The sequence below is a fragment of the Cimex lectularius genome, unplaced genomic scaffold, assembly GCF_000648675.2.
Source record: "Cimex lectularius strain Harlan isolate CLEC.00 unplaced genomic scaffold, Clec_2.1 scaffold190, whole genome shotgun sequence".
Lineage (NCBI taxonomy): Eukaryota > Metazoa > Arthropoda > Insecta > Hemiptera > Cimicidae > Cimex > Cimex lectularius.
This window is the reverse complement of record NW_019392798.1, coordinates 703,633-718,276: the sequence shown is the minus strand read 5'-3', so window position 1 is coordinate 718,276 and position 14,644 is coordinate 703,633. Positions and strand designations below refer to the sequence as shown.

At 35.3% G+C, this 14,644-nt stretch overlaps 1 protein-coding gene across 1 annotated transcript in view; it reads left to right on the top strand.

Moving 5' to 3' along the window:
- LOC106664207 (leukocyte antigen CD37-like) overlaps positions 1 to 14,644 on the top strand; it is a 96,926-nt gene that overhangs the window by 72,131 nt on the left and 10,151 nt on the right. The window contains exon 5 of the mRNA XM_024228024.1: positions 4,974 to 5,343. Coding sequence (XP_024083792.1) covers positions 4,974 to 5,343 — 370 coding nt within the window. The remainder of the gene's footprint in view (positions 1 to 4,973; positions 5,344 to 14,644) is intronic.

The window sequence follows — 14,644 nt, the reverse complement described above, 5'->3', positions numbered from 1 at the left end:
GTTAGCCGAAGATCGTGGGTTCGAATCCCGCTCGTGCCATTGACTTTTTTATCTCAACTAAAAACTTTAATTAATTCTAAAAAAATTATATATAATAAAAAAAGTTGATGAACTAATTAATAAGAAAGATGTAAACAAAACCAGGATTGTACAAAAATTAAAAAACATTAATTAACTCAAACTAATATCCATTAAAAATGTAACGTTTCATAACAAATTGTTTTTATAACGGCATGAAAAGAAAGAAAAGGAAAAAAAAACAGTGTAAAATTGTTTGTAATAATGAGCACAGTAGTGATTATAATAAAAATTTGATTCGATACCTGAAGCAGATAAATGTAGAGTCGCATGTAGAAAGCCCTTTGACAAACATTGGTTGAAATAATTCCTTAATTTGACCGAATGTATGTATTAGCGTAAATTTGGTCTATGATCGGATGTGTTTGTGATGGAATATCGAGTTAGTTTCGTATCTATTTGCTGAGTGATTAGGGAACAGTCGCTTAATATCAAAATGCCTATTGACTACCCAATTGTGTGAATGTATTTATTTGCGTGAGTGGTTAAGTGTGTATGAAATGTTTGGAATATTGAATACACACTTACCTTTCTAACCAATTAGGTTAACTAGTATGTTGAATGCGTTATTTTTATTCTATGGGTGAATGTATTTATTGGCGTGAAAATGAAGGTGAAAAACGCCTTGGCATCCTACCTACCGTAGTATTGGTACAAAAATTTTAGTGCAGTAGTAGGAGCGGGGCTCAGCAGTACATCGAGAACTCCCGAGTCCCGCTAAACTTAAGTTATCCTCTTAATAGTACGAAGTTTCTTTCAATTTACTTACCACATTTGAAACAAGTCTAGAAGGGTTAAACATCAAAGATACAGGTAAAAAAACAATTGCGAGATGAACAAACCGTGACGAGTAGACAATGGCCAAAACAAAATAATAATAATAATAATAATAGGAGTGCAATAAACAATATAATTTAAAATTCAAAACGTTATGCTGGTTGGCCCCCTATTAAACTTGTACACAAGTGATGTTTTGTAAAAAAAAATTTAAAACCTTTACTAAAAAATAATAAGTTCTGCTTACAAATTGAGCAACAGGATGAATGCTGGAGGAAAAATCGATATTTATTTAAATATGGCATTCTTACCCCTTCTGAAAGCTTCTGATGAGAAGCACCTGGACGTTGTCTGACGGGACAAGGTTACCATTGGCCGTGAGGCTGGGAATCGTTGATTGAATCGACGTCATCATCTTCCAATTACAAACTTTCGGGACCTAATGAACCTATCTCGCCCCATTCCCCCGAAGAGAGGACTTGTAAAACTTAATCTCGACGTCCAATCAACGCGAGTTTGTAAACAGCGTTTGACAAATCATTCAGTCAACCCTTCAAACTTTAATAAACAAGAATATAATAAAGACCTTAGAGAAAAAGAAAATACTTTAATGCAAGAACTTCAATAATTAAGAAGTTGTGCCCCCTCTTTTCCAAAAAATACTGTCAACGGAGAAAAACGACGAGAAGAGGCGAGGAAGAGTTCACAAAACCAGACAAGAAATCCATTTGAACATAAAAGGGTTAATTTTAATCTTTGATTATCTTTATGCTTGATTAACTAACAAAATTAGTATACAAAAGGATATTAAAGTACCATAAAAAGGTTTAAATGCTTTGAGGTAAACGAGTAAAATTTAAACTTTTCTGACAATCAGAACGAGATAAAATGGAAATTCAACAATAAAATAATATTAAAAATACCGTAAAGTTAATAAAATCGAAATTAAAAAGTTCAAATGGAAAAAAGTACCGTAGAAAAGCGGTTTGCAGTTAACGGCGGCCTGAGCAACCATAACGCAATACCTGCACGTCTGGCGGGTTGCATAACCGCCACCCCTTTTCACAATGTACAAACATTTTTATTTCATACTTAATAACTTCATGTTTTTCATTTCACTTCATTTCATACTTACTTAGCCTAGAATTAAGTTTCAAGTCATTTAGTCAACATGATTTACCGAGTTATTTTAATCGGGATTACTTTTCAAGGCGAACGTTGAGATTCACCTAACACGGTGATGTTGGCAAGTCGTGTCCGTTATAGGCTCTGGGTCTACAGATAACTAGGTCATTTCATCCCTTCAGTGCATGCAAATTACGCTAAGCATACATCATTCATTCTGTCGTCCATTTTGCTATGTACGTAAAGGCTCGATATTCCTTCATCACTCAACACACAATGCGTATAACTCACCTAACTTAAGGATCGACGGGTGATTCATATTCCCCCTCATCAGAAGATCCGTACTAATAAAACCATTAATCAGCACACCTTGGTACACCAAAATATCAAAAAAAAAAATTTCATGCAAAGAAATCAATACGGGCGACAGAAACGTGCTGTTATTCACAACGACATATAGTATGTGGCTTCAAAATTCTTCACTTTATGCAAAACATATCGCCTAATCTTTTCCAACATGGCCTGAGACTTTTGCGGAACAAAAATTAGTATTCTTATGTCAACCGTGTATGGCCTAACCCGAATCGAGAGAGAAACTTATCCAACTCCGGAACACGATGATGTTTTAAACACTTCAATTCAGATTTTCAACAAGGATTTTTTTCCGGAGGAAGGAAGCAGTGAAGACATTTCAGCCCCTCAAAAACACACGCGCGCGCGCACACGCATGTTACATCAAATTAACCTTCTTTTAATTTGAATTTTTTTTAACGAGGGTTCGCAACAGCAGAGGTCATGTCAACCCTCGAGGTGCCGGTGTTTTTAAAAAAAGCCCAGTAAGCCAAGTATGTCGGGTTCGAAGCAGGGCCGCTGGATTCGAACCCCGGACCTCTACCTTTCAGTAATGAGCACCGTGTCAACTCCTAAACCGTTGCGGCCACCGACTCCCCTAAAATTAACTCTTAAAAAACCATTTGCAAATTAACTAAAATCTAAAGTAATTCTCATTAAGTACTTTAATTAAAATTAGCCCTTTTTAACTAAAAATAAATTTTGAAATTTTAAATTAACTTATTTTCATTTCAAATTAAAACTTTTTAAATGTTAAATTTACTTTTTTAAATTTCAAATTAACTATTTTAAATTAGACTTTTCTTTAAATCATTAAACAATCCTTCGGGAATGGTATGAAGTGTTAAATTCCGCACGTAAAGTACTATTTGTCCTCTACTTCCTAGAAAAAAAACCTATTAGAAAAACCATTTGCTAATTAATGAAAATTTAAAGTAATTCTCATTAAGTACTCACGGGCTACAATTTGAAAGACACTGGTGTACGTTCACAAGGGTACGATTTAGCGGCCTTTGTAAAACCATCGGTGCCCAATGCTTGACCTCCTACCCTCTCCTTTTTTTGTGGTTAGATTGGCTATTTTTATTGATCTAATTACCACTTGAGTACATGAAAATTCCTTATAAACTGGCAGGCAAAAAATTCCACCCATTAGTAGCATAACTTCATTTGTATATATTTTATATATTAATCAAAATTTCACTTTTTTAACGTTTAATAATTGAATCTATGTCTAAAAAAGTTTAAAAAAATGTAAATTCCTAAGGAAAATTAAAAAAAGACGAACAAATAAAAAAAATTTCATTTTGTTTTGGATTTTTAATTAGCATTTCAATATCGCATATTTCCTCCTCTTGTCTTAATTACATCTCGAAGATGCCTCGGCCTAATTTGTACCAGTCTGGAAATATCTCTTGCTGGAAATTAGCCCATTCTTCACGAAGAGACCTTTCAAGATCGTGGAGTGTATCAAGATGTATTTCATCAGGATCGATAGACGGATTCGACTTTTGAGGTAGTCCCATAAATGTTCGATGGGGTTCGAGTCTGGAAAACGGGCTAGCCAGTCTAAGATCCTGATGTCATGCTTTTGAAGGTACGTTTGTACTATGCCAGCGACTGCGGACGGGCGTTATCGTGCATTAGGATAGGATTGTCGTACGATTTCATAAAGGATAGGCAATGCATGATGTCCCAAAATTTCATCCATTTAGTCAGTGGCCGTTTAAGACCCTCCACGAACAACAACCCACTCTGTCGACTCTCCATTACAATTCCCGCCCACACCATCACTGAGCTGCGTTGAAAAGGTTGGCTCTGGGAAAAATTACAAGCTTCATACCTTTCATTTCGCCTTCTCCAAACTCTTTCATGCCCATCTGCAGATTGTAGAGCAAATCTACACTCATCTGTAAAAAGTACGGCAGACCAATCGTTCAAAGACCAGTGGCTGTGTCCTCGAGCAAATGCGAGCCGTGCAATTCTGTGTGTTCTGGTCAATTCTGGACCTCTTAAGGGGCGAAAAGCTATCAGTCTATACTGATTTAATCTTCTTCGAACAGTGCTTTCATAAATTTGGACACCTCGAAGATGCCGGTTTCGCAAAATTCTCAAAGTAAAAAAACGGTCATCCTGTGGTTCTGTTACGCTAGGGCGTCCAGAACCGGGCCTTCTATTGACCCAGTTACTCGAAAACGTCTAACGGCGTCTCTCAGAGTTTCGTAGGGAACACCGATGGCAACAGCCGCATACCTGTTGGAACGTCCATCATCACAAATGCCACACTACGCGCAACATCCTCAGCACTAAGTGGCATTTTTAAGTTTAAAATTGAAATTTAGAAAACAAAGATGAAAACTAAATAGTTTAATCAGGATTCAAATGAGACTGAACAAACATTTTAAATTCCGTAAAAAGTACACATTAAAAAAATCTTTTATAATTGTTTTGGATTAAGGATTAAGTGTTTAACCTCTAATTGATATTCCAAATTAAAACCAAGCATAAACAAATATTTATTGGTAAAAACAATGAGACAATTTAAGGGCAGAATTTTCTTTTGTCGAGAAAATGGAGAAAAATAATCTTTTTTTTGCCTGTCGGTGTATTTATAATAAATAATTCGGTTGTTTGTCTGACAGGGGTATTGGGAAGCAGCACGACACAGTCGCCGACGAACGGTCTCTGGCTGCCTTCGAGCTGCTGCCGCGAGCCTACGACCCCTTTGGTGGCCGCTGCCCTCCGCAACTTCCACTACGCACTCTCTTCGACGTCGACGACGACGACCGTCTCGCCGCTCCTAGACGCGACGATCCCGCCGCAGCACGTGACGCAAAAGGGCGGACAGGAAGGTCGCCAGGGCCAGCCGAGGTGCGTATCCGGCGGCTCTGCACATCAGTCGCCCTGCCAACACAACATCCTCGCCTGGCTCACGCAGACGGCGCACATCCTCTTCGTCATCGGCTATTGCGTAATAGCATTCATAAAGCTATGCTTTCTAGGAATTCTCAGGTAAGTTCAAACAAAACTTTACACATACAAAAATATCAACAATCAAATTTGAGCCTTGAGTATTTAATAATTGAGCAGTACGCTTGAACAATTCGTAACTGACACGTAGAAAAGTCATTTCTCAAACTCAAAAGCTCAATCTAATGATTTCGTGACTTACACTGGTATAAAGTTGGTTGTACATTCTACACGAACCGAAATTGACGTTTCAAATAAACAACCGAAAACCTTCGTGCAGAGAATCATTTGAAAAACAATCCGTTCAATTAAAAATAAACAATCTATTGCGATAATAAAATATCAAACTTTTTCTGGGTTTTTTTATGCTATAAACCTGCTCAAATGTAGCAGTTAACGTAAGGCAAATATTATTTTCTAAAATCTTGTGAGTAAATTTTCATTTTTCGACAAGGTTTCCTTAGTAACCCAACTTGTTCTCACTGTATGTTAAGATCTAATTAATATACATAATCAGCCGCAGCTCTACTAATATCATAAATCAAATTCGATATCAATAACACACAAAACATATAATGCAACATATAAAACAATCATTACATTCCAGACATCAAACAATTTCTACATAGTCTAAATCAGTAACCATTTATCCTTCCTTTCCCTAATAATCCCGTCTATAATAACCCTGAAAAGATAAGCCCGAACGACAAACCATTACCCTTTTTTTCCCATTGTCGGCCCCTTTCACCTCAAAGAAGTCGACTTCTCATAGAAAAATGAATTTCTATCCCTACTTCCTTCCCTCTTCCTTCAAAATCAAACATATGTAAACCAAAAAAAAACCTTTATTCCTCATTGACACATCTACACAGAAAACATACATTTTGAATGAGTACAAATACTTTGACCTAAAATTTCTGCTTTGTGTATATCATTGTTGCATACATTTTCACATCTTATATATATATATATATTTATTTATTTATTTGTGGTGATTAGTCACCGTTAATCGATATTTATTTAGAAATCGTGAGATGCGGTCTGGTGTGATGTAGGTTTCAGAAAAACATTTTCTTTATCGTGCCNCATAACCAACACATTTTTTCCCTTCGTCGGCTCTTTTCACCTCAAAGAAGCCGACGCCTTATATAAAAATGTCTTTTCTATACCGACATCTTTCCCCACCCTTCAAAATCCAACGTATATAAACACAAAATAGTAAAATCTCACTGGCACTCTCGACACGACACGCAAGAATGACACAATTACACAGAAGACAAACACTTTGAGTGAGTAGAAATACTTTGATTGAATACATAAAAAAAAATATATTTTGCATTGTATAAATTCACTTTTCCACATCCAAAATGTAATTGTTATATGTAAACAATGTTTGTGAAGGCTGAAGATGATCTAAATAAAGATCGAAATGTTGGCACGATAAAGAAAATATTTTTCTACGATGTTGATTGGGATTCGGGATGTGGTCTTCAAACATACAATGTTTTTATATCAACGCCCAAGCTTTCGACAAGTTTTATTGCCTTCTTCAGGGGATCTACGGAGACATAGGGACACAATCTTTTAAATAGTTATAAATTACTGTAAATTACAATAATTGTACTTACAGATACAAAGTTTTAACTCAAACACATTACACATTTCACGATATGTATATATACAAACTGTATACATATATACTGCATACTTATGTTGCCGCACACGTTCAGATAAATATTGTTTCGTTTGGCCGTAATGCACAGTGGGACATTGTGCACATTTGATGCGATAGACTACATTAGATTTTTGTAGTAGAGGTACTAGGTAGTACTTTTAAGTTTTGTGTAAAAATTCTTACCCACTTTATTGCTAAATTTGTAAACAATTTTTACATTATCTATTTTTTCTTTCAACAGTTTTTTTAACTTACTTGATGTTCCGGCTACATATGTAACTGGTTGATAAAGTTTCCGCTCGACAGTTATATTCTCATCCCTTGTTGCTCTTGTCCTATTTTCCATTAATCTATTTATTAATGATCTTGGATAACCATTGTCTATTAATATAGAGCGCACTTTTTTCTTGTTCTCACTATGGAACCGATCATCACTCAATTTCAGAGTCCTATCAATGAGGTTAAAAACTATGTTAGCTTTCATTTGAAAGGAATGGATGGATGAGAAATGTAGCATCCTGTCCGAGCTGGTTGGTTTCCAATACCAGTTAGTTATTAATTTACCATTATCTCTAATGACAACTACGTCAAGAAAAGGAAGTTTCCCATCCACCTCAGTTTCTTGCGTAAATTGTAGTGACGGATGGAAAGAATTAAACGCCTTCAAAATGTCCACCAGCTCACTCTTTTTTATAATCAAAAACAAGTCATCAACATATTTCTTAAGAAATTTGATGTGAAATCCAAAATTAAGTCCAATCCAATCCAGTAGCTCGTTCATTACAAGGTCCGCAAGCATCGGTGAACAATACTTGCGTACATATTTATTTATTTATCTATTTATTTATTTATTTATTATAACAGGCTGTGATAACGTAGAATTACCAATGTATTAGAAATTAAGATCTTGTTTTTAAAAATTGTGGGAAATGATTGTTATCAGTAGGTGATAGTGTGGGGAACCTCCCACCTGATAACGTGATAAACACAATTTTCTACTCAAACGCCTGTGATATGTATGTACCAAAAGAATATAAACTGTTAAGTAATTGTTTCTGGTTTAAAAAATGCCTATATATGTAAGAGGCTTTAAGAAGAGGTTTTTATTTATTTATTTATTATGTATGTATATAGTTTGTATATATATATACATATCGTGTAATGTGCAATGTGTTTAAGTTTTGACTTTGTATCTGTAAGTAACAAAAAACTGATATTTTATAACTATTTATACAACTTATAACTATCTAAATGATTATGTCCCTATGTCTCTGTAGATCCCTTGAAGAAGGCAATAAAACTTGTCGAAAGCTTGGGCGTCACAACCACAACCCGAATCCCAATCAACATCGTATGAAGGCTGGTTGATCGCACAACAAGCAAATATTTTTCTAAGCCTACATCACACAAGACCTCATCTCACGATCTCCAAATAATCATTAATTAACGGTCACAATATACATAATATTAAAATGACAAAATACAGAAAAAAATACGTACTTGGTATAAAATGGCGAATGAACAATTTTCAATTGATTTTTTTTCTATCAATTTTAGCTTATTGCAGTAATGAAAATTCCATCGATACACGCACTTACCGCCTTGCAATTAACAGTATCTCTTTCGTAAATCACGCCATGTAAAATATCAACCCACGCGAATGTTCTATTGTGGTGATTCACAACTACAGTGAACAATTTTAAAAGGGCGATTGATTAGATTGCCCACGGTGATATTTCAGTCATGAGGCCAATAGAAAGTTGGAACGGCAAAGTAATAAAAGCAGAAGGCATTTGACAAAACCCCTGGCGTTTGAATTTTTTAATTACAATATAAAACATCCGAAGGTACATATGTATGGATAGTAAGGTTGAATACGAAGTAGGGCAATATTTCGAAAAATTTTGGACTGGAGAGATTAGATTCTTTAAAGATTGAAACGCTTAGTTAAACCCTATAAATCAGTTCCGTTTATTTTGTATTGAGAGTTTCGATCGGTTAGATTTTGACGATGTGAGGTCCAAAATAGCGGACCAGATTGGATGCTGGAATAGTAACAGAATTTTAGCAGAATAGCGGAGTTATTCGGCAAAGGGTGAACGTTATTTGGCATTGTTGAGGCTGATCCTCCTATTTGAACCATTCTCCAAAACAATAAATATGGTCCTGAAGGATTCGTACTTTAAAATACCTATCAGACAGATTGGATTTTAGGATGATGTTATAATAAGAACTAAAACGATGTGCTGACCCAAATAGTGGACAACATTGGTTACTGGAAGAGGAACAGTGCTGTAGAAGATTGGAAGAAGTGATACAGCAGAAGGTGGAGGATTTTAGCTGGGATAGGGTTTCGTTGAGTCTGGTCCTCTGGGTTTGGGCCTGCTGAAATGATGGTGGTATCATTTTCATATGTGGGGAGTAATTATCATATTGATAGGAATGTCTGCAGTGTATACTGAATGGAAAGTTAAAATATCTAGCCCAACAGGGCCAATGGATGACATTGGCTGCTGAAAGAGAAACAGAGTTGTAGTAACATGGAAAAGAGGTGATGCGACGAAAAAGTGAAGGTTATTAGCTAGGATTTGAAATCGTTGAGTCTGATTCTCCATTTCTTGAATCTTTCGTCCAAACTGAAGCGCTGGTTCTGAAGGTTTCTCAAGGCCACTGGGTCCACTGAAAGGGTGGCTTTATCTTCTTCTGCGTATGCGAGGAGTACTTTATCTGTATTGATAGGAAAGTCTGCAGTGTGAACTGAGTAGAGACCGGCACCAGGATGCTGCCTTGAAGAACACCCGCTTCGGCATGGTGGATGGAGGATAAGGATGGTCCGATTTGCACTTGAAAATACTCATAGGACAGTAAGGACAATGTGATTTATCCCTTTAGTTTCGAGGGCAAGCCTTGACCTAAGTCATGCCTCTCGTCTAGGAAAACATCCGATCGTCGTTCCTTCCACTCAGGAGAGGATGCGATTGTCTACCACCTGTGACAATATTGAACGGTAGAGTAATATCTCCTGAACCCTCATGTGAGGAAATGACTATAGCTTTCAAGAATGGATGCTCCAGGAGAGTTTTTCAAGGATTTTTCCAAGTAATGGCATTAATTTTATAGGCCAATATACATAGGTAGATTTTAATGCTTACGGAAGCTTATGGCTGATAATTTCCATTGGATTGGGAATTAAATAGTTCTACGGGCTGTTCTATATGGTGATAAGGAAAATTAAAGCTTTTATAGGAAGATTTCGGACGAATTTTGAGGAATTTAGAATTAAAATGAAAATTGTATGTTCACTTTGATCATGTATTGCTAGAAACATAGAACCAATATAACCGAAGTACAACTATCAAATTTAATTTATTGCAAAATAATTATTTTTTATTAAGATGTCATTAAATAAGTTAATATGTGAATAAAAGCCCTAACATCTCAATTTTTTTAAACCTATTCATGCTTGTCAAATAGTTTGCATTTTGTTAATTATCTTCCTTCGATCTCCTTTTAAATATGACTGTATATAATATTGTACATTTCCCGCTTAGTTGAATCGATCGAGAGAGGTAATCCGATAGTAGTCGTTGCCCCCATTGCCATCCTCGTAACATGATTAACTCGCCCCGAGAATTTGATCAACACAAAATCACCCGGTTTTGGACAAATCCCCCTCCTCGCCATAATCGGCTCAACCTACATTAAGATAGATTCCGAGAATGGACGAAGACCGGAAACGTCCTGGAACGGAAACCTCTGGGGCGGTCGCTCAATGGTGCAATTAACTTAACAAGTCCCACTAATGGTTTCACGCCTATTCCAGTCGTCTTTGCTCAAATTAATGCATTAACTAATTTATAAAGTTGCCGTATGCTATAAATCAAGTCCAAACACTTCTTGGACTACTGAGAATTTTAGAGCGCTTTCAATCGGTAAAATAAGTAAGATTTCTGACAAAAACTAGACAGCATCGATTTATCAATTCAAATTGTTATCAAAAAACCTTATAGAATATTTTTACAAGAGTTGTCCAATAAAAACCGACAATCATTTAAAAAAGTGTTGAAAACTTGATTTTTATTTAATTTCTGTTGATATCTTACCGATAAATCTTTATAAATAAAACGTTTCAGTCGTTTCTGAAATATAAAAATCTAAAGATCAATAAAAACTACATTTATCTCTAAGTGGTTTAATAACGGGAGACGTGTGAGCACTGATTGGTTTTGAAAGTTCCAGTTCGGTCTTTGCTATTTTAGACACGTTAAGTATCTCGATCACTGTTGGATCACTTTTTAAAATAAAGTTTAATTAAGTAAAATATAAATAAAAACCTGTCACAATATGATTCTGTGTTCGGCTTTCTAAGCATTATTTACCATATTACTGTACTGTTTTGCATATTTCTCACAGTCTCTCTTCAGGTGACGACATGGGATCACCTATTTCTATAATCTTTCTTTTAGTGGCACGATGTGATATGAAGTTTACGTAGGAAAATAAAAATAATATATAAGATGCAAATGCAAGAGTCTATGCTCTATGGAGCTATGTTGTGCGGGATAACTTTGGAATGCTATGTGTTTTAGTTTGATCTTGGCTATTTTGGTCTATCCACACGTTTAAGTTCAGTTTAGTCAAGAACAGTTATGTTCAGTATTGGATCAGTTTTTTTAATATTAATAATTAATTAAGCAAATTTTAAAATATAAATGAAAAAGTGTCAAAATCTGACTTCTGTGTTCGGCGGGGACGCTTTCTGAGCACATTTCTATTTTCCATATTAATGTACCGTTTTAAGTCGCATATTTCTCACAAGATGAGGACGTAGTATCACATTTTTTATGATCTTTTCTTTCGTGATAATAAGTCGTAAAATATTAGACTCGGGACCAAGTGCCTTCTTGACAATAGGCCCTAGGAGCCGAAAAAAAAGTATTTCAAGGTTATTACATATCAATCTCATATCAATCTTTTCGCTTTTTTTCGTACGATAATAAAATAATGTATAAGATGCGAGTGTCTACGGGAGCTATGACGTCCAGGCTAAATTTGGAATGCTATGTGTTTTAGTTTGATCTTGGCTATTTTGGTCTGTCCAAATGTTTAGGCCTCTCGCCATATTCAGAAATGGGTCAGTTTTTTATTAATAAATAATTAAGCAATTATAAATGAAAAAGTGTCAGAATCTGACTTCTGTGTTCGGCAGGGACGCTTTTTGAGCACATTTCTTTTTACATATTAATGTACCGTTTTATGACCCGTGGTGTCACCTTTTTTATGATCTTTTCTTTAGTGATAATAAGTGGGAAAATATTAGACAAAGTTCAAGTAATTTAAATAAATTTTTGTAAATGACGTTATCTGCCTTTGCTGTGAATATATGTAAAAATAATTTTAGGCGATTTGTTTTTACCTAGGATAAGAAAATGATTTGGAGAATTTTACGATTCAAAAAATTTCGACGTACACTTAATTTTTGCACCACCACTAAATCATCTTATCTACAACAATGAAAAAATTGTATTTGTCTGATAACGTATTGATTAGAGCAATTTAGTTTATATAGGTTTTTTTATTGCTTATTAATTCGCTTGTAAAACGGGAAAATTAACCTAGTTACTATGTTAATTATTCTTTAATTTTTTTTTTATGCCGCTATTGTTTTGTTCAAACGATCCTCTAATCGATTTAAATCAACATTAATCTATTTGGTTTTTACCCTGGCGTTTATTTATACTTCGTTTAAAATAAACAAAAAAGAAATCTAGAAGTTCAACGTACGAGAAGCCGGGGTGCATACCAGAAATTCCGTTTCAGGCTGTTCCCCTCCGAGGGCAAGTCTGTAATTTTATTTGTAAAACTCCACCCTGCTGCTCTAGTAGTTTCCGTTTATATCAAATCCTCGCGCCAAGTCCACTTGCCACAAAGCAATTTCAACAGGAAGGCAGGAAAATTCTGATCAAAATTGATTCCCCCCGCCGACGATTCTCTCCTATTTAATATACGGAGCGTTCCGTTCATAAGGGGAATTTTCCTTTCTGCCAGAAAGTTCAAGGCGAATGGCGTTTCTGAATATTTACGCTGTGCTTGTTTAAGACTCGAAATTGAAAATCCTCGGATCCCTTTTGCTATAATAGTATTTGCTTTCAATTTGCATATGTACCAAATATGCATAATTCTCAGACTTTGTTAAATAGGGCAAAGGCAAACGCGTGTAGATCATCTATTTATTCGCAAGTTCAAAGCCAGTTCAATTACAGTCGGCAAGCCTCAGATAACCCATTTTCCTGGTATATGTATTTGGCCTGGATAATCTCGACATTCAGATATCGATCAACATGTCGAAAAAATATCGGTACGTGCAACGAGGAAGAGGATATATTTGATATGTGTGTGTGTGTGTGTGTGTGTGTGTGTGTGTGTATCTCCCTCTGTTGTTTATAGTGTATAATGAAATTGAACATTGGATACATATTCTTCTGATAATTAAATAAATTGATCGACATTTCAACATTAGCAATCTACTTTTCATCTCCACGACCTTAGATGAAAAGTGTAATTAATTTGATCATTAATACGGTCAATTATGACTACTAAATATATATCGTGAGTATTGGTCAAGAATGAGGTAGTTCGGAAAAACACCTTTTTCATTTTGTTGCCGACGTGCCGACCTTTATTCCGGCCATCTTCAGGTCCTGGGTGAATAAAGGCCCTGAATATGACCCGAATAAAGGTCGAAACGAAAAATAAGAAACTGATGTTTTTCTAAACTACCTCATTCTTGACCATTTTTTGCCGATATTTCGACCTTTATTCCTGCCATCTTCAGGGCCTGGGTGAATAAAGGCCGTGAATATGACCCGAATAAAGATCGAAACGAAAATTAAGAAACGGATGTTTTTCTAAACTACCTCATTCTTGACCATTTTTTGCCGATATTTCGACCTTTATTCCTGCCATCTTCAGGGCCTCGGTGAATAAAGGCCGTGAATATGACCCGAATAAAGATCGAAACGAAAATTAAGAAACGGATGTTTTTCTAAACCACCTCATTCTTGACCGCTCCTCACGAATCCAACAAATTATTAAACAACCGGTCATTAAAAAACACATACTAAAATCTTTATGGATTAATATGATCAATATATTTACTATAACAAAATATCTATTTTTTATTACACATCCTTGTAACCTTCTTAAATAATATTAATAAATTCAACAAAAATCATGATTCATGATTTTCTTAATTACATAATTATTCTGTTTATAAAAGTATCCATAAGTAAAACTAATCGATTATTACATTCGATTATTACATATTTTCGATATATATACATTTATTATTCTCCAATACACGAATGGATATGCCGCGATATGATCATGTATCGATATTGCTATTTTACCTAAGTTGTACCTTAATCAGAATAAATGTATATCATAAAAATAACCAGCTGGAAGTTGTAGGTCCCGTTCCTTTATCAACTCGAAAATTTAAAATATTTTATTTAAAGAATATGAATAAATGAAAGTGGCAGCGAACCACGTACAACCCGATTAAGAATAGGCAAAGGTGACACCACACGGACACATATTTTCGGTCCAAAACCCGCGTATGTGTCCAGCATGAACATAAATGTGTTTTTTAGGTTTAATCAAAGTATT